At 43.1% G+C, this 24049-nt stretch overlaps 2 protein-coding genes across 5 annotated transcripts in view; one reads left to right on the top strand and one right to left on the bottom strand.

The window, feature by feature from the left end:
* ube2t (ubiquitin-conjugating enzyme E2T (putative)) overlaps positions 1-24049 on the top strand; it is a 33930-nt gene that overhangs the window by 2187 nt on the left and 7694 nt on the right. Inside the window, exons 6-7 of one of the 2 annotated variants that reach the window (XM_030422610.1) lie at positions 408-491; positions 855-1125. The exons of the other annotated variant lie outside the window; for it this stretch is intronic. Of the exons in view, the coding sequence (XP_030278470.1) occupies positions 408-491; positions 855-971 (201 nt within the window). The 3' untranslated portion in view covers positions 972-1125. Of the gene's footprint in view, positions 1-407; positions 492-854; positions 1126-24049 lie in introns of those variants that run through there. 2 annotated transcript variants of the gene reach the window in all.
* Positions 1204-24049, bottom strand: part of lgr6 (leucine-rich repeat containing G protein-coupled receptor 6) — a 78959-nt gene continuing 56113 nt past the window's right edge. For all 3 annotated transcript variants that reach the window (XM_030422604.1, XM_030422602.1, XM_030422603.1), the window contains exons 3-18: positions 21072-21143; positions 19120-19191; positions 15264-15479; positions 15010-15081; positions 11813-11881; positions 11275-11346; positions 11057-11128; positions 10594-10662; positions 10125-10196; positions 9788-9853; positions 9602-9673; positions 8396-8467; positions 7505-7630; positions 4636-4790; positions 3609-3689; positions 1204-3497 (exon numbers count right to left, since the gene is read on the bottom strand). In XM_030422604.1, the coding sequence (XP_030278464.1) occupies positions 2242-3497; positions 3609-3689; positions 4636-4790; positions 7505-7630; positions 8396-8467; positions 9602-9673; positions 9788-9853; positions 10125-10196; positions 10594-10662; positions 11057-11128; positions 11275-11346; positions 11813-11881; positions 15010-15081; positions 15264-15479; positions 19120-19191; positions 21072-21143 (2614 nt within the window). In that variant the 3' untranslated portion in view covers positions 1204-2241. The remainder of the gene's footprint in view (positions 3498-3608; positions 3690-4635; positions 4791-7504; positions 7631-8395; positions 8468-9601; positions 9674-9787; positions 9854-10124; positions 10197-10593; positions 10663-11056; positions 11129-11274; positions 11347-11812; positions 11882-15009; positions 15082-15263; positions 15480-19119; positions 19192-21071; positions 21144-24049) is intronic.

The raw sequence follows: 24049 nt of genomic DNA, 5'->3' as shown, positions 1-24049 counted from the left end.
ACTCTGAAACACTGGTACTTCTTATCTCAAAAGTACAATCTCTTGCAATCCTAAAAGTTAAGTTTACCCCAAAATGAAAAGTATCTTCTGAATATAACGGATGAGCTGAATGGAGCCATTTTAATTTCTTTCAGTTGTTGTTTTTTATGTCTTAGGACAACTTTCTAACAACATCAGTAGTTTAGGAGAATGCTATTGCTGTAAAGCTCTAGTAATGTTTTGTGGACTAACAAACTTCACCCAACTTTTCATTGACATTGCGGCAAGTAGATAGTAGCTGTATTCTAATTTTTAATGAAAATTTCCTAAAACTAGCAGTTGAGAGCATTTGCACGGTCACCCTGTCATCAAGTGTGTATTTTCACTGCATACAACTGTAAAAATACGCTTACATTTTTCAAATGCAGTCATCAGAGTTCAAATACAACAAACAGCTGTTCACAGAGAAGGCCAGAAAATGGACACAGGAACATGCTGTTCAGAAAAATAAGGTAAGTCCCTCTGGTGTATGATGATGGAAGCAATTTTCCACTTTTAAGTATTTTAATTTAATTATATTCTGACCTTTTTGGGTAGGTTGCACTGCTCTTACTGAGTGGCATGGTTATTGTAGTTTGCTCCAGAGCACAATAATGTCTTTCCTTGTGTTAGCTGTGTGTAATTGTATATTTTACCCACAAGGTGGTGCTGTGCTCTATCAGTTGAATGTTTCCAGTATTCACTTTCTACAAAGTGATACAGCTTATTGCATTTGTACTCATATGTGACCTCTATATTCTATCAGTTTTTTGGTTGTGGAAGACCATAGATGAGCAATGCTGCCTTTGTCTAAAATAATATCTGTCTTTGTTCAGGGAGTTGTGGAGAGCAACAAAGAAAATACTCCAGATCAAAAAGCTTCATCACGTAAAAGAGAGACATGCGGTGTACAGCAGGAGGCAGAGGAGCCAGCAAAGAGAACCTGCATGTAGTTTTTATCTCAGGTGTTTGAGCCTCCGGTCTCTTTAGTGCAAATACTTATTACTTTTTATTATGAATGCATTCCTCTCAATTGAGAAATACCTACATATTTATGTGTCATTTTTATGTCTGTGTTGTGTTATTAAAGTTTATTTTTAACATTAATCCATCGTTCAGCTTCATCGCTCAGTGTTGTGTGGAAGTGTGTTTCACCTTTGCAGCATGCAAGTAGAGTGGTTGATGTATGTACAATATGAAGGTAATAATTTTATTCAAACATATGCGTACCAGTTGTATACAAAGTATGTACATCCTAAATAGCAAGGTTGTTTTTTTGTTTTTTTTTTACAAACTAAGGATTTATTTCTTAATATATAAAATTATATATTTGCTGCATATAAAAAGGGAGACAAACATCATAAGGCTGTAGTGAGTCAATACCATGCTAGTTCAGAGGTAGTTACATTGTATGTACATATTGCTAGCCTACTTTAATGTCTGTAGAAAGATAGCTACATCCCATTCAGTCTTTATAACTGCTTCCCTCCGTGGGCAGAGTTACATATTTGAGACAAAATCATGTAAACTGTATGAAACTGAATGTGCCATCTGTTTCCTGTTGCATTTTGCTGCCACATATAAACAGTAACATTTTATAACAGCTTTTATACATTTGCAAAGAAATATATGAGATAATAACATTTCTGTGTATACAAATGTTAGCTTACTCTGGTAAAAATGTTCTGGTGTGTCCGATGATGACTCCCTTTCTTTGAATCAGACCTTAGCAATAGGATAGAACTTAAAAAAAAAAATAAGATGACTCCACTTAAAATATAACCAAACAATCTGTAACCTCTAAGCTGCATGTCTCATCACATTTCAGTATAAACTTTTAAACTTAAAATTCTACTGGTTCTACCTAAATCCCCCTGGCTAAACCTTTGATTTGTCTGTTGCTTAGATTTTCCATGCAGTTTTATTTGAGCTTTCTTTTTGTCATGTGAGTCCATGACTGACGCAGTCCACTGAGTAGTGTCTGAATTTGTCCTTTATTGTAACAGTCATGATGTAGCGTGGTGTTTCCTTTAATTGTCTTTACTGTGAAGGGAACTTTTCGGCACTTTGTTGTGTTCTCACAGACTTTTCTTGAGTACTCTACTCTCTCTGTGTGGACTCATTCTTAGGTGCTCAAGGATTGATAACCCAGAGCTGGTCTTGCTGCTGTGGTTTCGATGGTCCTTGAGTGTCCGCAGCTATTCAGACAGCTAGCTTTAAGGCTCATGGAGAAGAGGTTGCCGAGGGAGTCATGGTAGAGTGATACAGAGAGCGAGTTTTATGAATCACATCTTGATCCAAACTCTTGACACATTCATCGTCGCTCATGCTCCCTCGTTCTGTCACCCTGTCTCTATCTCTGGCAGTAGGAGTGGGTATCTGGCATGGGATGAGAGGAACAGAGGAAGTAGAGGAGCAGTGGGAAAACCTGACTGGATCCAGTCGGGGTTGGAGCGGGGGCACCCTGCTGTACAGGGCATCGGTATCAGCGAGCGAAACCTGTGTCGACGAATCGGAGCAGGAGCTCTTCTCTGTCTCCACAGAAACCAGTGAGTCCAGGGTGCGGTCCCTGCGTAGCTGTGGACGTGCTTTGGGGTGAGGCCAGAAGAAGAACTGGGAGTGATCTCGTGTGAAAAGGAGGAAGAGGAGGGGGTTGAGGCAGGCAGGAAGGGGCTGGAGAAGCAGGAGGACTGATTTTAGCACCTCCTCTCCCAGAGAGAGGAGACCCAGGAGGGAGCAGAGGGACAGGAAAGCTACTGGTACATAGAGAAGGCCATTGGTGAATATTAGCCAGGCAACATGTTTGATCATAGCACAGTCCCACAGGCCCTCACACTCTCCCCGAAGTAGCTCCCAGTAGAGGCGGATGTAGGAGCCAGTCACTATGAGCAAGCACAGGGTGTTCATCATAATCAGCGCCAAGGGAAAGCCCAGGGAGGAAGCCAGCCGAGAGGATGGCGGTGGCAGAGGCGAGGGAAGGCAGAAAGGTGAGGAGCCATATTCCCCCACCCCTAACAGTGGAAGAGAAGCAAGGGTGAGGGAAAGAGTGAGGCAGAAAAGTGCACATGTGCGTACACTCCCAAGGGATGGGGACTTTCCATAGGCACGGGCACATGTCACGCTCACGCCGCACTGCACAGCAGCCAGAGTCAGCAGCAACACACTCGCCTCAGATGCAAAGACCCAGACCCATCCTGTTGCCTGACAACCAGGACCCCCTTCCCAGCGGGCACCATGGTGACCAAACTCTCCCAGGGTTAGAGCGTCCACGAGGGCCAGGGTGAATGTACACACGCCTGTAAGCAGGTTGGAAGCACCCATGCAGGCCACAGTGAAACGAAGCGGTGACAAGTAGCCGGGTGAGCCGAAGAGGGTCAGGAGCAGGAGGGAGTTCCCCAGAAGAGACACCAAGGAGATGGACCACAAGCCAACACGAACCAGCCAGCTGCCCAGCAGAGAGTCACAGGGACGGAAAGGACCTGCAAACATAAAAATTGTCAGCTGTGGATAAACAGACTGAACATAATGAATTCAATTCACTCAATTGATAAAAGCTTGATTATTATCACAGAATGTGTAAGTTCAATTACCTGGAGTGGGTGTGCATTGGACGCTGGTCTGTAGTTTGGATTCCTCTATTTCCAGTTGGAACTCCTCGAGGTCAGGGTCATCTGGAATAAGGGATTGTTATGGTCAACAATCAGAGATCCAACCTAGTTTTTTTAATAGTCATTAAACTAAAATGAAAAGTAAACATAAGCATGAATAAAAACATTTTTGGTTCATTTAATAAGAAAGTCAATTTTTGAGTCTCATTCCCAACTCATCAAATTCTGACTTCTGGCTTTGGGATGGCAACCAACCCGACCGTCAAACCCAAAGCGTCAGTTTTTTGCGAATTGCGAAACCCACTCTGGAAACTAGCTGAAGCTAAACTGAAAACAAAAATCAAAACAAAATAAAATCAAAACCTTATGAAAAAATACATGACCATACCTCATAATCCGAACCCTCAGAGTCAATCTGTTTTATAATGTCTGTTCAGCCTGTGTGAGGTTTTATGACAGCTTACACAGTATATGCGTGTTAGATTGTGGGTGGCACTGGCTGCAGGGGATTGGTGCAATAAGGGAGGTGATCTAACATTCTTCTGCGATGAAAGAAAAATAATATTTATAGACTATAATTGGCGCTTGCGTGAAATTTCATCACCGGCACTGTTTCTCTAACAATTAAAGATGAATAAATTTTAATCAGCGATATGTCATGGTTTAATCATCTTTTGTTATCGTTACCCTTTGGTACACCCAGAATTTGTTTATTTTCATCTTTAATGGAGTTGGAATAACGGTTTTAATTTCAACTTAATTGTGGTTTATTGGTATTTATATTTTATGGCTGCCACAGGAATGCATGGAAGGGTCAACACTGCCAGGTAGCTGCGGTTTCAGCACGGCTCTAACATGTTTCAAGTGGGCCTGTGTCAGTAATATCGCAATGAGCACGTACGGGGCCCAGATTCTCATCTATTGCTTTACCCCTCATCCAAGTGTGTACCATGTGTGTTATAAACTGTGTATATTCTCTCACAGATACCGTAGTTGCATGCTTTCTTACAATGTGCGTCAGCGTGGATAGGGTACATGGCTACAGTCCTCTTGTGAAGGTCCTCGTCAGTGTTGCTCTGCTCTGTGTCCCACTGGCTGGCTGGCTTGTAGCTGTCACAGGAACCATACACACAGCACTGGTAGGCATACGGCATCTCAATTACCCTGAAACAAACAGATGCAGAAGTATTGACAACAGACCAGGAAAAAACAATGCATAGCAGATGGCTTAACAAATGTACAAACAAATCCCTCAGACTTATGTTCATTTTAATGTGAGATTGAGCATTACTAGCTCAGCTTTTAAAGACAATTTTGCATTAAAGTTTCAAAGCTATTTCAAGTGCTTATACATGTAATTAAATTACAATCTAACTGTAATCGCAGTCTGTTACAGTTACAGTTACAAAACACCGTATCACTTTTGCAATATGATTACCGATAAACTGGCATCAAATATTGTTTTTTTGTTGTTTCTTCTTAAAAGGTGCACATGATTTATGCAGTTTCCCCTGACTATTTGACTTGCCAGGCTCACTACTTTATTTAAACAGATTGAAAACATTTAGTAATCCTTCCCATCAACATTTTAACTTCAGAACTGTTCTGTTTTCTTGCAGTTAAGGCTTTTACTAGTTTATGGCTTTTTCTATTCTATACTTTTCTATAGACAGAGACCGGGATATCTCGTTAGATGACTGTCTTGCAATGTATCGCTAATCCCAAAATCACTGTGTCGTGATACTATTGCAATCGTTTGCAACATAATGTTATACGTATTTATCATGTCTTACATTGTGATTCCCACCTCTAGATTTAATAGGGATTACAATATGTTCTATTTGGTAAAAAGCTTATATGTAGTTTATAAAATGAACTGCTCTGCATACTTACATCTTGCAGGACTGCTTTCTTTTGGTATATCTTGGACAACGTGGGCGAGCAAAGCAAATTTTACAATAGTACAGCGCCATCCAGGGAAGGAAAGCTTACAAGAAGCTTTATATGTCTCAACTGGCTCCATTCATTGGGCAGTATCTACTCAAATTTTGTGTGTTGATCAATCAAATCCAATGTAATACATTACATTAATTTAATTAAGTAACTCAAATGATTGTTATAATAATAATAATAATAATGATGTTACTTTTAACAGTGACTACTAATCCGTAACCTGTAAAGTTTCCACAGTAATCCTCTCAACACTCCTCGGGCTCTATCTTGCACTAAGCGCAATTGAATTGTACACTGGCGCTTGTATAATTCCTATTTTGCATTCGACGCACATTGGAATTTTCCCTCCACAGACGCACGTCCTTAAATCAGGGAATGAATTTGCGTTCCCGGGGGCGGTTCAGCGAAAAGAGGAGGCGTGTTCCGGCGCAAACGTTCACTGGTGCTATTTTGCTGTTTCAGAAAACAATTCCGCAACAGACCAGGAAAAACCTAGTCTACACTTTGCTTCTCTCATCTACAAGGAAGCAGTTCCCATTTTTGCAAACCATACAAAAAAAAAGTTGAAAAGATTTAAACAGAAGAACAAATTATTTTTCCCGCCGATATACGACGCACCCGCCATAGCCGTGAGGGTCCGGGAGTGGCAATGCGCGATGTGCTCCTAGTGGAGTGGGTGGACGGAGATGGAGTGGGACGAGGAGGAAGGGGCACAACAGGAGCAGGTGGTGCGTTTGGAGACTTGAGGCGATGCGCCTGAGAGGCCACAGCAACATCACCACCCGGTCGAGACGGGCATTAATACCTTGCCGCATCCCGGCCAGTGCGGTCCAGTCTGACAATGCTGCCACAGCGTGTAGTGGGTCTGGATCCTCTGCACCTTGGTGTTTGCGCTGCTCCCTCCTCAGCTGGCCCTTGCACACTGCTCCCGAGGCCCGGTGCGATGTCCTGGCGATGCCAGCCGTAGAAACAACTGTGGCAATTTCCTCCCACGCCCGTTTAATCAAAGCTAATTTGGATGGGTTTCTCCCATCCCCATACAATGCCACTTCTCGGTCTTTTACGGCCCTGACGAGAACGTCGGTCTCCTCGGTTGTGAACCGCTCCTGGCGTGCGCCTGGCAAATTCGCCATTATAATAGCAATCCGCCATGGAACAAGCGCGCCTGCTTTTAAAAGGAATGTGAGATGACGCTCTGATTGGTTTATTGCACGTTACGCCCAAACCACACCTATGAGTAATGTAGCTACTTCAGACCAACCCATGTTAGATTTGCGTTGGGCGCAAGAGTCATTTATCCCGCCGGCATAATAGCAACAGCGCCTGAGATCGGCCCACAAAGCTACTTAAGTTTTGCGTTTGATACTTGCGTTTCAGATCGTTAAGATAGAGCCCCTCATCTTCTGTAGGGAAACTGTCCGTTTTTTGACCTCTAGATCAGCTTTGCAGTGGATGTTTGAACCCAAACATGTACTGTGCATGTGCAGTGTTTTTGGAATGGCTCTATGCCAGCAGTTCTGTTTTGGCGATGTTCTACAGTTATGCCGACATTGCCACTTGATCACCTGCCATCTCTGATGCCTTTGAAACTCACTCTCCGTTTTTTAACTCCACTGCCTTTGGGGATCTTTATAACAAGAATTAACTTGCTGCTGACAAATGCTTCCTCATTTTTTAGCTCAGTTCAGGAATGGCTTGCAGGGAGACAGTGTGATTAGTTTATTGTCAACCTTGGATGCTTTCGGTAAATTGATGATATTAATAGAAAATTGTGAGATGAAAGATAATTAAAGGGAAGGGAAGTTATCCATTGTTTATTACAGCCACAGGATACACACCTGGGTAAGTTGTCACCTTAAATCAGTCTGTGGTGAGAAAACAAAAAAAGTTCACGTTGAGGATGCATGACTGTGGTTGTGTGTTACCTCATGCGTGGGAAGTGATCAGGACTGAAGGCCTCATACAGCTCTGTGTTGCCCCTCAGTTTGAGATGAGTGAGTCCCCCCAAACCTGCAACAGGTACTGAGCTGAGACAGTTCTCAGTCAGGTCCCTGAGATAAATACAGACAGAAATAGAGGGGCTGTTGGATCATTACGTTTACCGCATTTAGCAGATGTCTTTGTCCAAAGCGACTTACAGTAATTCATACATACATTCATACACTGATGGCTGTGGCTGCCATGCAAGGTGCCGTCCAGCACATCAGTAGCAGTTTGGGGTTGAGTATCTTGCCCAAGGACACCTCAACATGCAGACCAGGGGAACCGAACCAGCGTCCTTTCTATAACAAGACGCTGGCTCTACCCCTGAGCCACAGTCGCCCAGGATTGGCTCAAGTTTATAAAATGTTTTTCATTGCAGATTTTGCCGAGGGTCATCCATGGCAACAAAAAAGCCTTGTCTCATAGATATTTTAAACTGTTCAGACAACGCTCTCTATCAGATAACGCTTCCTTTCCAATGTAGCGTATCTGCTTGTTTAGCTAGGCATACTTCAGCCAGTCTTTACACAAAGAAGCAGTTTTTATTGGCATGACCTGAGATGAGTCTCCTGGCCACACAGAGGGGGTGTTCACATAACAAATGCATATCTGTGTTCTCTGTAGACTGAGCCAAAGACAACAGGTTGTCTATGGCACACACAGTCAAGCGTGGAGTGTTTGTGTAAGGCAGCAGCACTGACACACAGCTTAACTTTAATTAAAGATGCACAAATCTGGCATGCCTTCTAGGGTAGAAGAGTGGCACTGTAGAAGGACCAGATGAAAGGTAGAAGAGTCTTTCAGTGACAGTTATATATCTTCCGTTTACTCACAGTTTGATCAAAGAGTGAAGTGATGTGAAGGCATCCGGGTGGATCCACTCGATCATATTCCAGCTCAGATCACTGTCAGAGAAAAGAATCAAAGTGAAATGAAATGGACCGAAAGGTACTGGAATTACACACTAAATGTTGTATGTCAATCTCCACTAAAAGGTCCTAAGTGTACCTAGTTTGATCTTGAGCAATGCTGCACAAAGTTTTTGGCTTGAAGTTAAATATTTTGCAGAGTTGCAAGTTGTGTTTCAGAATTTTGGTTTGTTGTTTCCCATCCTGTTCATCATCTGATGAACCCTCAGAAATGTCTTTTGAACTCTTTCAGGGGTCCTGACCCCAAAGTCAGAAACCACTGATGATGAATTTCCAAGAAAATAACATGTTGGAGAAAATAGTGTTGGAATGTAACTAAGTACATTTACTCCCTTAACTATATTTTAAGTTTCTTTTGGTAGTTGATTTTTGAGTCACATTCCCAACTCATCATATACTGATGCTTTCTGATGGCAGCTTACCCACCCTGGCCCCTACAATCCCAAAGGGTCAGTATCACTATGTTGGAGCTTTACTTTTACTTCACTTTATACATCCACTCCCCTACATTTTGGAGGCAAATATCTAATTTTTAGTACAAGTTCTTCTAGTGAGGTAAAAACCATGTAACTCCAAATTTGGTGATTTTGAAGTACAATTTTTCTTAGAAAAAAAAGGAATTAAATGTTCCTTTAAAGGTTAAGAAAATTCCTAGCTCATGGATAACATTGTGGTTCCCATAGGACAGCAGCAAAATGAAACATGCAAATTGATGCAACAGTAATACTTTAAAAACCAGGGGTGGAAGTTACTAATTATAGCTGTATTTTACAAGTCTGTACTTCTTAGTTACTTTTAAAAGCGTAATTGAGTACTGGATGCAATTTGAATGAATATCTAAACATTTCATCTGCATTTTTGAAGCCTATAAGACTATCTGATCACAAACAGACCAATGAAAACCAATGTTGACAAAAACACAAAACTGATACTCTTTCTACCACTTCCAAAAACATCTTATACAATGTTTTTGTATAGGATGCTGATACTACATATCTTTACTTAAGTGAATTTTTAAGTTTAACAGAATAGTATGAGTATATGATCTGAATACTTCTTCCACCACTTTCAAGAAAATGAACGTGAATCTAACAACAAAGGTAGACTTACAGTGCTCTTAGAGAGACAAGTTGCTGGAAGGTGCTCAACTCTATCCTCCTGATCTGGTTATGCTGCAGCCCTCTGTTGAGATGAACACATATAGGCATGCATACTGTAAGTATGATGTGAAATGTGCAGAGGAGCAGATTTTGATGCATATTTGTTTGCAGTTGTGTTGGGGTTTAAACTCCTCACATCTCTTGCAAAGCAGAGCAGTGGTAAAAGCTGGGCAGATCCTCTATCTGGTTGTAAGACAGCTCCCTGCAACAATACACAAAGCACACATAAACACAGTGACCAGCTGTGGATTTATAGCGTGGGAAATTATGAGGGTGACAGGATTATTTGGGGGAACAGTCAGCTCTGTGAGCAAGGCCATATAGTAGGACAATAATTTGAGGGGGAATGGAGGGTGATTGGATTTCATAGCACAATGATTGTACAAATGCTTCGGGGCACAACTCTCCACAGTTTGGTTTCAGTTTTTGTACCTCTTTCTCCCCCCCCCCAATATGTGTATGTGTGTACTCACAGCACTCTGAGGCGAGGCAGCTGCTCACATAGATCCAGAGGGAGAGCTGAGAGACCGGCCCGAGTCAGCGTCCTATAGAGAAAAAGAGAATCCTCTGATCATTGTTGAAGTGCAAGCAAGCGAAAGGATCCCCCAGTCGAGTGAGTCTAACTTGGTCAGACAGGGAGCTGTGTAGGTCCGCCAAACCTGTCACTGCGTGGCATAACTAGCCTACGCCTCCCTATCTATTTTCTGAGTCTCCTGTTCTTCCCTTTTCTCTCTGAGAATCCTAAAACACACATGTTCTCTCTTTCTGTTTCTCCTGGCTCCCCTTATCTCTCTCTGTTCTTTTATCTCTTTTGTCCTTGTACTCTTGGGATCTGTGTCCTCAACCCTTTACATCTTTTCACATTCTTTGTTGTTGTACAGTATGTGGTGAAGGCCCACTAGGTGAAATAATACTGTGCATGTGGACAAAGGAGACACTCACAGAATTTCCAGGCTGGTGGTTCCTTTCAGATCAGGAAACTCTTGAATCTGTGTTGCTCCGTTAAGGGAACTGCAGTTGGAGAAAAATGTCAGAAAACGCTCTCTCTTACTTTTCCTCTCTCTCACTCACTCACTCACTCACACAAACACACACACACACACACACACACACACACACACAGACCTTGTCTAACAGCTCATTTCAGCCATCAAACTTCTCCTCCAACATCAACAAAGGCTGCTTTGGCTGTCTCACTCGACATCATAAGTCACACCATTCAACATGTTCTTACAACACACTCTCTCTTACCACATCAGCACGCAGCGCAGCAAATACGCTAACACAACATCATTCAGTAGGCCATTACACATGTCCACTCAACTCTCACTGCTGGGGACGGAGGATGATTTAAACAGTGTTTGGGCTAACTCACTGGAATGGTTTTTATTGACCACATACTCACAGTGTGTGCAGCTTAGGTAAGAACTGGAAGGCGGATTTTCCCACAGACTGGATGGGGTTCTCATAGAAATGACTGCAAGGAAAGAGAGAGAAAAAAATGTTTTGGACATATTCTGATTCATTTGTTTTTGGTAATGAGTTGTGTAGTACATGACATAGAAATTACATGTGTATCCAATACAGTGTATGCACATTGTAGCATTAAGTGTTTAAGCTCACATTGTTTGGAGCTGAGGGTTTCCCACAAAGGCCCTCTCAGGGATGGCTTTGATATTGTTGTTATGGAAGCCCCTGCAAATATAAAAACACACTGTTAGTCAGATGGCCTATCAATATGTTTCTGATTTTGTGTGTGTGTGTTTGGAGACAGAGTGTGTTTGTGAGCGAGAGGCAAGTCATGTGTCCTCATGTTGCACCTGCCGTTGCACAGCTGAAAAACATTTTTGGATAAGTGAGACGTAAACATGCACACATACGCTGTATCTGTGACACATATGCACGCTGCGAAACATCTGCTGAAGCTGGGGGAAAACGTGGTGTGTGCGTGCGTGCGCGTCAGTGTGTATGTGCAGGCGAGCGGGTGCGTGGGTGTGTAAGCAGCACCTGCTTAGGGCGAGAGAGATTGTATCCGAGTGCCACATTAAAATCACTTAACGGGATTACTTGGGATAACGCAACCATGATAGTCATGTCAGGCAGGTGTGTTTTTGTGTGTGTGTGTGTGTGTGTGTGTGTGTGTGTACATGTGTGTGCTCACAGTTCCTGAAGCTTGCTCAATGTCCTGATTGCCACAGGGAACTCCTGTAGATCATTGTAGTTTAAATCCCTAAAAGAGAGAGACAAGACGATAAAGAGTCTTAATGAAAATGATATATAGAAACATTAAGTCAAAGGAAAGATGGAGGTTTCACTTTCCTCCAATGCAAATCATAATTCACCCATATATGATGTTCTGTGTGTGAGAACGTGAGTCTGATTGCGCATGTATATGTAGCCATTTCCTCTCCTCTGTGAGAGGCTGACAGCTGTAGAGCGTGAAGTTAGGATGTGACCCTTGACCTTTGCAGCTATGACCTGATTATTTAGGTTCGTCTCTGATTACTTTCGCAGGAAACGCTGAATCAAAACAACCGCTGCTATAGTCGACACAGCTCACCATGGAGGTGGCAGGAGGCGGGTTTTCACGGTATGTCCTGTCTGTATATTGTGAGTACATAGTGCCAGCTAGTGACTCAAAGAAGTGAATAATGTAGTAGTTACTTGCTCTTTCTATATTAAAACCTTATTGATTACAATAAAAAATAAGTCACCAAATATGACAAATATTGGTTCAAAGAGGGAAGCTGTACAAAGACCTGGAAGCAGCTGGCGATTTTTCACTTCACTTTATTCAACCTGGATACCTGGAATGTAGAAACTGATAGAATATCAGCACAATATTGTAAAATCTTACTGTCAAAAAGAGCATTATAAACAAACAGTAGAGGGCAGCAGTACACCGTTGCAGCTTATCGTATGCCTAATCTCAAGAAGAAGAAGAAGGAAAAAAACGCATTTTCCTTTTGTAGTTGTTACTACAGCAGTGCTTGCATGCTGTAATACTTCCCTGTAAATAGTTTAAAATTCACATTCAAGGTTTTGGACTTACTAAAAGATCTCACATTCCACTTTAGCAAACCGACCAGCATGTCTGTAAGGAATTTCTGACACAGCCATTGGTTGACGTTTGGCTAACACTAATAAAAATTCTAAGATTCACTGTCTCAACTAAGACAGTGGAAAAAGCCCAGTTATCTCCAAATACAACTTCTTCAACTAGCTAATTAATTACATAAAGCTGTTGATTAAGATGTGCGAATGTCAGCTACGGCTGCTGCAGGAGACATGGCACACTTTTTGGCTTTTATATATTTGATGTTTGTCCAGGTGTGCCTAGCTCTCTTTCTCTTTACAACATTACTTAACAGATTTTTGGCACTGATTGATTTAACGTGAATGTGTAGTAGCACTGTTATTCAGCTATATTCTTAAAAGTGCCAAGTTCAGTATCCAACCGTAATTGTAAGTATGATTGTGTGCATGCGAAATGTGTGTAGAGTGCATGTGAGTGCATACAAAGTATGTCTATTGCCATATTAAGACATGTTCCCTGGTATGTGTGCTGTCATTATGGGCCTTCCAGGTCAAAGGATATCTGAAAGTCAAAGTCAACTGGATTTATTTTTATTCTTTTCAAGTATAAGACAACAAAAATGCCTTTGATGGAGTACTTCTAGGTAACAATGTGTGTTTTTCCCCAAGCAGCAGCGAATGTTGTGAAATGTGTGTCTGTCTGTGTCTGCTCTGTCTTGTTTGCATATGTTTTCCAGCAGTCCCCTGGACAGCTTCTCGTAGTAATGATTTTATAATACACACTAGGGGTTGGGGAGGGTGGTGGTGATGCAGATGGTCTCTCGTATTTCTCATAAGTGAGGCCACTGTGAGAGATTAACCCCTCATACCAGCACAATCCCCACGTCAGTGACACCTGTCATCTTATCCCGCTGAATCATCTGTCTCTCCTCGCTGCTGACGGTCCAAACACTTTAACACACACTATTCTGGTCCAGAGAGCTCCATCTCTCTTTTTCTCATTCTCTAGTTTCCCCTTCATCCCTTTAAGCAGGGCTCCTCTGACTTACACCCTGTTCCCTCTCATTTCCCAGCATGGATAATGGCTATTAGGTTGAGTGTTAAGTTGGCCATAGCCTTGTGAGAGCACAGGCAGAAGTAGTACTTGCCTATCTGCCCACACACATGCATGTGGAAAGGAACGCATAATTTTTTTTACACTTCAACAGGTTGTTAAGCAGCATGCCAGAGACGGTGTTTTCATCAGACCACCATGAATTTTGCAGGAGGACACAGTTGCACTTTCTCTCGCTTTCTTTTTTCACCTCTTCATATGACTCCGTCAGTTTCCTGTGGTTTTCACTTTGGCGTGCGGGTAGGATCTAGTTATCGACACTACGGCACGTACACTCAAACAACTCTCCTGTAGCCGCGCTGAGCCATATTTGACCTCAGTGCTGCTTAGCAATTACACTCACAAAACACAGAGGGATCTGTGATGTTGCTTCAAGGTAATCAAAGAGGAACTTTTCATCTTCACATTCCTGTCGTTCATTTGTTGGTTGTGGTTTCGAGAAAACGTTCAAGCACCTGTTGAAATTACCAGGATATTAATCATTATGACTGCATGATTTACCACTACACTTCATTATTCTTTGGCATGTGTGGTTTGTTTGATTTATAAAAACACTTTAATTTCAGGTGTTCCAAGAAACACTTTCACACACAAAAATAAATGTCAGACACACGATGTGGGTAAATTGATGGCTTTGGGTTTTATTGCGCTTTTGAGGTTAAATTTCATCGAGTTTTCTTATATCTTGGAGTCATTCCAAGGCCGTGGGTCCACAGCAAAGGGGAATAATTTACTTTCACTTTATTCTGTCCGTGAGTAACATTATGACGGACTGTATGGAGATTTTGGTCATGAGTTTTATATACTTTCTCTAATTACACACCCCAAAGCAAAGGTCTTGTCAGATGTGGGACTCTGGGACAAAATTTTATCAAAAGGGGGTTCGTGGTCTAATTTGTGTCAGTCAAAGGGTCCTTGGCATGAAAACGTTTGAGAACCAGTTTTTCTGGGTAGGCAAGGTAATTTTCATAAACACTACCGTACTGAATGAATGTTGATACTTGCTGCTGCTTTGTCATCAAAAAGCCTGCATCAGTGTTTGGGGAAACAGCGGAGGTACTCATTTGGGCCTATGAAATTAAATCACTTTTGCGTGTGTGTGTGTCTGGGTGTGTGTGTCTGCGTGACAGTGAAAATGTCGTGGTTAAATTTGGGGAAACTAAAGGTGTGTGCGTGCATTTGTCTGTGTGCATGTGTGTAAAACTCACAGTGTCTCCAGACTGTGCAAACCTTCGAAGCATCTCGCGTCCATGCTCTGGATCTTGTTGTTATGGAGATGTCTGGAAAAAGGCCACAAATATCTTTAAACAAAGCAGAGATTACCTCCTCAAAAAACCTTTTTTTTCCCACGCTGCAATCACCACCGCCCTGTTCTCAATCAACAGAACAAATCATTTCTCTGGTAGGCTGAGAAACCCAGACTCAGGAGAGCATTAAGTAAGCAAACCAAGATGTCACTTACAGTACGACAAGGGCGGAGAGGTTGGTGAATGCATAATCAGGAATGTGTGTGATCTGGTTGAGGGCTAGCGTCATAGCCTGCAGGGAGGGCAGGGAGTCCAGGGCCGTCACTGGGATCTCTGTCAGGGAGTTGTCGTCCAGCCACAGGTGTCTCAGAGAGCGAACCCCTCTGAAGGCCCCCGCCGGAACCTCAGACAACAGGTTGGCATCCAGACGCCTGCGGGGTGAGATAATCACACAGTCTAATGTCGGCTTTTGTGCATGTGAATCCATCCATGTGCGTGCATTAGAGGTTGATTTGTGGCATTGAAACACCTTGGCTTACAGGAAGGTTATTATGAGAATTAGGCATCCTTAATTCTCCCCCTTTCATCTTCACTGCAGCCTCTGAGAAGCTCCTCATTCATGATTTATTCCCATGCTAAACAAGCCACGTCGAGCTTCACCAGCACAGACACGTATGAAATGTAAGATGAGAAAAACACAAACGTGTAGGAACAGTTGCGGCGAGTCTGTTTTATTCTACTTCACTTTTTATTTATGTTGAGTAAAGCTGACTTCCCTCAGTGTCTGGAAAAGGGGGAAAAGTGATGGAGGGAGGAGCAGTTAAAGATGCATCTTCAGCTGTTCTTCCCTCCTTCAGTCTTTCCACTGGAGTCCTGCTGTAGCCATCAGTCCCTGACGTTTCCACCAGTCACACACAAACACAGCTCCTGAAGAAAATTAATAACACCAGGCACTAGAGGTGTCACAATTTTGAAGTCGGAAATCGATCGAAAATAAACTTTCCCTTTCGTTCATCAAAATCAATAGCTGCCTACTAGCACATGTCTGAAGAATAAAAAACACTTCAAAGATGACACAACTATTTAACCAGTAGTCTACGGCTGTACTTTCAGTTAACTGTGTGCACCAAGATTATTGACTAACTGCTTCTATTTTCAGAGATCCTCTAATGATATATTTGTGAGGAGGGTTTACTCGGGTGAAAATTTAAGGAACCCAAACTTTATTTTTTATCTTTTTTGTTTATTGTTGGATAACCAAAGGCTGTATTTTTGTTGAAAACTTTTGGTAAGTCTGATTTAATATTGCCTAACCATAACCTAGGAAAAACCATCAGGATGAGGTTAAACTGTTGAAGAATCAAAAATAGTTGTACGGACATAAAACCAATGATCTGTTGATATTTAAAGATCCAGATGTGATAGTCTAACAAAGGCATGGCCCTCAGTGTTGGAAAGTCAAACCAAAACATAAAAGAGAGAATCATGATACTTTTATCAGGCACACACACGCACACATACGTATTCTCAGGCAGTTTTGTTTCTCATACACGTTGACCGTAGTTACAAATAGGACATTTGACATAGATGTACTGGAGTCACCTCCTGCACTTTTCATCTCTTTAACCAAACCCAACAAACCCTTGTCCCCTCTCCCCTTTGGTGTCCCTCAACCCACAGGCAATGAGTGTGGACTGTGACACACACACCCCACATAAATGCACACAGGCATACACACTGTCCATAGTGATGAATGATCCCCTCAGGGCAGAGTTGACAAGCTGAGACCACTTCCTCCTGCTATTCTTCTTTCTTTGGCCCTTCACACTTGTTCATTAATCTCCTTTTCCTCCCTCCGGCCCCCTCTCTCACACTCACATTTTGTTTCTAACATCTTCATTGATGCACTCCCGGCCGCCGCGAACCCCTTTGCGTCGCACTCCTTAACTCTTGTTCGTCTTTCAAACATCCTCCCTTATCAATCTTCCACTGTGGGTCTTTGATTCTCGCACTACAGCTCCTCCTCAGCCTCCCCACCCCTCAGAGGCTTCACCAAACAAACAGCATCATCAAAGTGAAATCTGAACTTGAACTCTGAACTCTGGGTTTTTCTCCCCAGGGAAATTTTCCATCAGGAGAGGCAACTGTATACACTGGCAGATGCTCACACACAAGGCAGGGAAACACCCTCCAGCATACGTGTAAATGCACATGAATGAGCATGCTAGCATACACAAATAGCTTCAAGAAATTTTCATCTTGTCGACTTCCTGAGCACACTTTTTTCTTTTAGTGCTAAACATCGTCCTTGTGCATCCTGTGCTCTCCAACTGTGGACATTGTTTGTCCCTGACCCAAATCGCAGGATGAAAGCTGCGGAAGACCCTTCAACTTTCTGGTTTGATCTCCAGGGCAAAATAATAATTGCTCCTCTGGGTGGACCTGCCAGCTCTCCAGAAGGTCCAGACAGAACCAGGAATGTTCCACGGAAGCCAATAAAGCAGCAACTATTTCCTGTCCGTCACATCAAAGTCTGAGGAATTACGGGAGAAAGACATAGAGACAGAAAGAGAAAGTTATCTTAAATGAGCCAGGAGATCTTTGGAACCTGCCGCCACTGATTCGATTCTCCAGATGGCCAAAAGTTTATATGACGGAGAACTTGGAGGTGCACGTTTCACTGCCATTAAGTCAAATCTCCCAAAACAGGGAGTTCTTTTTTGATTAATATGGATTGTGGAACTCATCATTGGTGATTACGCTGCTTGACTTGTGGGTTGGGACCCAAAGCACATCTGTCTGCATCTGATAGCTCCAAACACTGTGTGTTATAATTAGTCTGTTCCAAACGGTGGGACAAATTTCTTGAGTCAGTCTCAGTTCTCTGCTGACAAAAGGATTCTTGTCCAAGATTAAGACATGATTTATTTTGGGTTAAACCCTCCTTTATACATTTATACCAATTTAAAGCCCATGTGCTGTCTGAGGTGCTGTCTCCCTTTTTACCTGCCGTGTTTTATGTCAGTGAGAGGCGCCGACAAGCTTCATTCTCCAAAGCCTTTCCAGTAATCTTTCTCCGGCGGGCTTATCATTACTATAATGACAAGGTGCGTCTCTATACACTGGCTCTGTGTGCACTGTGTGTGTGTGTGTGTGTGTGTGTGTGTGTGTGTGTGTGTGTGTTTTAATTTGTTGGGAGCATCTCTATGTGAAGAAAGACCACACACACACATACACATACATAGACTGAAGACGTAGACAGAGACATCACCATGACAGAAAATTGTGAGGTTAGCCGTTCACTCACACAGCCCAAACTGTAGTGCTGCACGTGTATGCAGATGTGCGAGTGTGTGCGCAGCCTCGGTGTGTTGAGGGAGAGCAGGCCTGCTCTCTACCGGACAGAGAAACTCTGTAGGTGGTAGAGGAGTTACATGTGCACGCCCCTACTAAGTTACAACTCCAGCAATTTTTAGTGTGCGATGAAGGAAATGGCTTTATGGATATTTACACAGAATTATTAATTTGGAAAGCAGGGATGTGGAGTACGTGTGCGGTACAATGTCGGGAGAGATGGGTAGGGGTAAGGAATTACAGATTAGGTGGTCCACATGCACCCGCCCAACATTCGCGCCGACACATACACACATATGCGCATACACTGACCCCACAGATGAGACAATTATGCCACCAAACACTCTCATTAGCCAGGGGGATAGCGGTGTGGGTGGTGGGAGAAGAACGGGGGAGAGGAGAGGAGGAGGAAGAGAGGGGGAATTGATGGAAAATGGGGTTGTTTCACAGCTCATTGGAGATGCTCTCCCCGACCTGCAGTGTCTGCTGTTTCCCTCATGGCTTCCAGATGCTACCATGAACTGCACTGACACAGTAAGGCTGTGACTCTTACCGTCAGACAGTACAGCATCGAGCTGTTGGAGTCTGTAATATGTCAGTGGTACTCTATACCTGCACTGCGGTTAGAGTGTGGGTGGGTGGCCAGGGGATGTTAAATTCCCTGCTGCATGAGATAAATGAGCTTGATTAGTGTGTTTAAGAGAGAGAGGGACTCACAGGGACAGGAGGTTGGGAAGGTCCCACGGAGCATCATCAGGAAGTCTCTCCAGCTGGTTGTTTTGCAGCATCCTGAAAGTCACACACAGAAGATTCAGTTATAGGTGTAATACGTCATGGAGTGTGTGTGGCTTGCATGAGGGCACATCAGGCAGAACAAATAATTCCATCGCAAGGGGAAATCTGACACAAGGAGGAAAGGGCCAGTGAAAGCTTGAAGAGAAGCAGAGAATGTGAAGGGTAGAAAGAAATGAGAAAGAGAAGCTCCTTGGGTGGGCTGCTGATGTCATTCTCAGAAGAATGGAGCAAAAAGCGAGGAGGAAGTGGGGAGCAAACAATAGCCCTCTCTCTTTCCTCTCCCTCCCTCGCTTTCTACGCCTTTCTCTCCCTCTTTCTTTAAAGTATTTATCGTTAACTGTTGTCTGACAGTGGCACGCGAGACGTCTCTGCCTTTATCATGGCATCATGGTGCCACAATACTCAGTCTGTGAGTGTAAGGCCTTTTGTCAACAATAGTTAACATCTTAGCTTACAATAAAGTTATCATAATACAAGAGTCCCGTAGTTTAGTACAAGAACAAGACAATTGTTATACTTATTTAGTTATTAGTGATGGCTGCAATGTTGGCCTGAGATGTCTCAAGATGTAAAGAGCATATTGTATTTATCTACATAACTTTCGCAATCCAGTATATTTCACAATAGTCTCCTGTGTAAGATGCGATGATTGCTTCAGTGTAGAAAAAAACTCAGGTTTGAGAGGATCCGGGGAATGTTTCCACTGGGATGATGATGCCATGATAAATACATCGAATTGAGTCTTTTCCTGTTTCAAAGAAATTCCCTACGGGGAGCTTCGCTGTACTCCACTCTGGGTTCATAACCTTGTGTGTATAAGTGTGCGTGCGTGCGTGCGTGCGTGCGTGCGTGCGTGCGTGCGTGCGCGCCTGTCTGGGTGTGTGCGACTTTCAGCAGGAACTTTGCAGTTATTCCTCACAAGGTCAGCGGTCCATTTGTGTTTGACACGGCCTGACTTTAACTAATATATTGAGGAAGGAAACGAACAGCTCAGCTGCTCTGAGGTCAAAGAGACCATCCAAAGTTTGCTCGGGTGTTTTAATGTGAAGCTTGAGCTCTTGCAGACTTGCATGAATGCAGCATATGTGTGTCCTTCTGCAGTAATGACATAATAGTCCAGGATTCATGGCTGGTTTGCTCATTCTGTCTCGGCGAGTTTCACAACACAAGGTGAAAGAAGATCAACTTGTGCGCCCGGTAATCCCCCAGATTCCCTCAAATTACAAAGCACAATTCTTCGGCTAAGTTTATATTTTGTGGCAGGCCTGCTCAAACTCTTCTCAGCCAGGGTCCAAAAGGAATTGAGTTGGTTGCCAAAGCTCATGAAAACCTCCTTAATACCCTTGTCTTGCACCCGCTCGAAACTCATGATTAGATGCCTCACAAGTCAGAAAGTACCATGGTCTTTATGGTTGTTTTGCAAATTTTTTGCGATTTAATATTTCACGGCAGTACTAACAGCCATGGATCATAAGGCTACGAACACACTCTGAGAAATGGGGTGTTGAGAGAGCAGCTTTGAATGGCGTTTTTAAGTGATTTTTTTGTCACTTGCTGTAATCTCGGTGGGTGGTGTGACTGGGAGGTCCCTGCATTACACCTGTGTGTGTGTGTGTGTGTGTGAGAGAGAGAGTGTATGTGTGTGTGCATGCTTGCAACTGAAACGTGTTTGGGAATGAAGGAACTGCAAGCAGGGCAGGTCTCCCCCAGCCTATAAACTTTAACTACAGTTAATGATGCATGGCCTGTGTGTTTTATTCAAGGCGGGAGCGCGACTCCATCCCCCCAGAATGCTGGAGTGCAACAACCCACTCGGGGTGAGGACTGAACCACCGGAGCGGGATAGGGTGGGAGGGAGGGAGGAGGTTACTTACAGAACTTTGAGGTTGTGGAGACCCTGGAGGGCGTGGCCTGAGATATACCTCAGCTGATTCCCTGAGATACGCCTAGGAGAGAAAGAAACACTGAGATCAAAAGGGAGAACATGAAAAAATTAAATATAAGCTCATGCACAGAAGAATTAACAAGTCTCATAAGAGAAGTTTTGCCTTTTGCCTTCATCTGAGTTTTTGGATTGGGCTGCAATATGACTTCATCCTTGAGTTCCAGCTTTGGGGTTACTGTTGGGGCAGTATGCAAATAACAATATTCTATTCCCTTCAATGTGGTTGCTATTGGCCCAAAGCACACCCTGAAACCTTAACCAATCCTGGGAGTCCTGATGAGTGAGTAAAGACTCAATTGAATGAGACTGAGACTGGGTCAACAAGTGCAGCGTCAAAGTATATTGGCTTATGTGCATGCGAGTGTGTTTATGGCAAGGTGTATACTATGTATGTGCACACAGGCGCATGTGTGTGCAGTGTGAACGTGCATGTGCTAGTTTCCATGTCCTTGAGGTAAATTGGGCCCATTCTGAGGGGCCTTGTGGACAGCGAGGGAGAGAAACCACACACATTCACACAAGCAATCCAATCAGTTTGTTTATCAAACACAGCACCTAATGGTCATTTGTGAGTGTGTATAAGATGTCCAAATAAATAACGTTCGGTCCAACTGAGTAACTCTCAAGGTCACAAGCTGTAAGCACAGTTTAAACACAGATTTGCTCTTCACAGCTCAAGACCACCCACTTTTATTAAACACACAAGTTAAAAGTTACTCATTGGCATCCTCCTCCTCACACCGGTACTATACAGGTGACATTTACTTGACATTTCAGCCTTATGCTAAGCAGCTTGCCTGCCTGCCGAGTTGCTCCATCAGTGCCAGGGTATTGAAATATTGATTTAAAGCTCTGCCTGCCTTTCCAAGCAACTATCATCCAGATGGTAATGGACGATAGCTCCCAGCAAACTCCCTCTGACATCTGATACTCATGTCAACATGTCTCAGTCTTATTACTGTGCAGTGGCAAACCACACAACCCCACGCATGCCTGCCAAATCTCACACTCAGCCCAGTTTAGAGCTTTTACGGAGTTTGTATTTATCAAACACACACACACCCGCACATACAGATAAATGCACACCCACATAAGCACTCTGGGATACATAATGGACTGATCGTTATCCGAACTATTGTGTTGCCATTTAGTCATGCCTCTCAAACCACAGTCAAAACTCATTCAAACACATGATGTCTCAGTATAGAGAGTTGATCTGCAGCCCTTTGACCCCGAAAAATCCAAGTATCATTCTTATTTCAAGATAAACATGTTCAACTGGCTTTTAGATCAGATTTTCACTCATAAAGAAACCTGTTTACTGCTTGGTTGTTGTCCCTCAGAGGACGGTCGGTCTGCTTCTTCAGTACCATTTCAGTTCTCGCTATTGCAAAAGCTGGTCACTGGGGACCAGTCCAATAGCTTCTTTTCCAGAGGATCTTTTTCAGTAGGCCTTGCTGAGGTCCTGACACCGGTAAAATAGATCTAAGCCTCATTCTGCTAAGACCCCTTAAGTGCCTTATTCTGGTTTGTGTTCAAACGCAATGATTAGTTACAGGCGCATTGGAGGGAAAAAAGATATAGGTAGCACAAAAGAAAAATACATTTCCTTTCACTTGGGGATGTGGAGGGCCAATAATTGAGAGTTTCAGAAAGCAAACATCGTAGTTAAGGCTATGGTATGATGTGCATGTCCAACTGCCAACCAGCCTTTCTCTATTAGCTGAACCATTGGAGCCAAAACAGCATTAGAGTGGAATCATTGCCGACTTCATTTGTCAAATGGGTAATTATGTCGAAAGTGAAGATGGATATTGAAAAAGGAAAAGAAGTGTTCAGACTTTCTTGATAGACATCAACAGAACACTGCCGGTTGCCACTGACCAACTGTTTCCATGATATCAGTGAGTGTTTTTTGTGTGTGTACGTGTGTGTGTAAATGATCACACGTCTGAGTGAATGTTCCGCACTCAGCCGCCTGGTCGTTCCACATCAATCTCATTCTAATGAAAGGCGCCTTGCTCTTGTCAAACCACGGCTCCAACTGTTTTTTCTTTTAATTTGATTTGGGGATGTTTCGAATTTTTCTTGGCCCCTGGACAGCGTAGATACAAAATTCCACCTCAGCATTATTCAACTCTACTGAAGTGATTTATAGATAAAAAAAAAAAAAAAAAGAGGGGCTGTGTAGATCAAACGCAAGGGAGAGAAGTGGGATAACAAAGGTGAGACCACCCTGATATCTGAGCTGATCTGTGAGGGCTTTACTGAAGCATACCAACTGCTGATTATCATTATGTATCACCATGTCACATTGCCTCGAAATAATAAGCAAAAAGAGGGATTAAAGGCCGAGACATTGAAGACAACATCATATTTTGGGATGCTATCTCAGTTAGTGATAGGACGTCATAGCGGCAGCAGGGCTTGAACGGTTGATAGGAGTCGCTGATGAAAGAAGAAGGAGAGGATAAACAGGTCTTATCAGAGAGAAGGCAGCCTGTGTGTGGGTGTGTCTGAAAGTATATGCATGTTTGACCTTCTTCACCCTTTGCTCCATCAATAGAAACGTTATCCCTACTTCTGTTCGGAGGTTGAGCCTCTGGGGTCAACCACTTAACCTGGCGTTAACCTCCAAAATTATTGGAGTAAAATATAGACTGTGGGTGGGTGGAAAGGTATTTGTGTGTGTGAGAGTGACAAGCAAACAAAAAACTATGTTGGCAACAGTAAAAGGAAAAGTTTTAATTGACCAAGATGCTTCCAGCTGTGGCATATCAAAACAACTGATATTATTCCAAATTATTCCACGACAGTAACCTCTTCACCCTCACCTACGTCATTCACCTGGCCTATCAGCAGACAATCTTATCATCGAGGGGAAGACAAGCAGCGCCGCGCTGGCCT

This window comes from Sparus aurata, chromosome 7 (genome assembly GCF_900880675.1).
Source record: "Sparus aurata chromosome 7, fSpaAur1.1, whole genome shotgun sequence".
NCBI lineage: Eukaryota > Metazoa > Chordata > Actinopteri > Spariformes > Sparidae > Sparus > Sparus aurata.
Note: the sequence above shows the minus strand (reverse complement) of the source record. Positions and strands in the feature narration are given on the sequence as shown.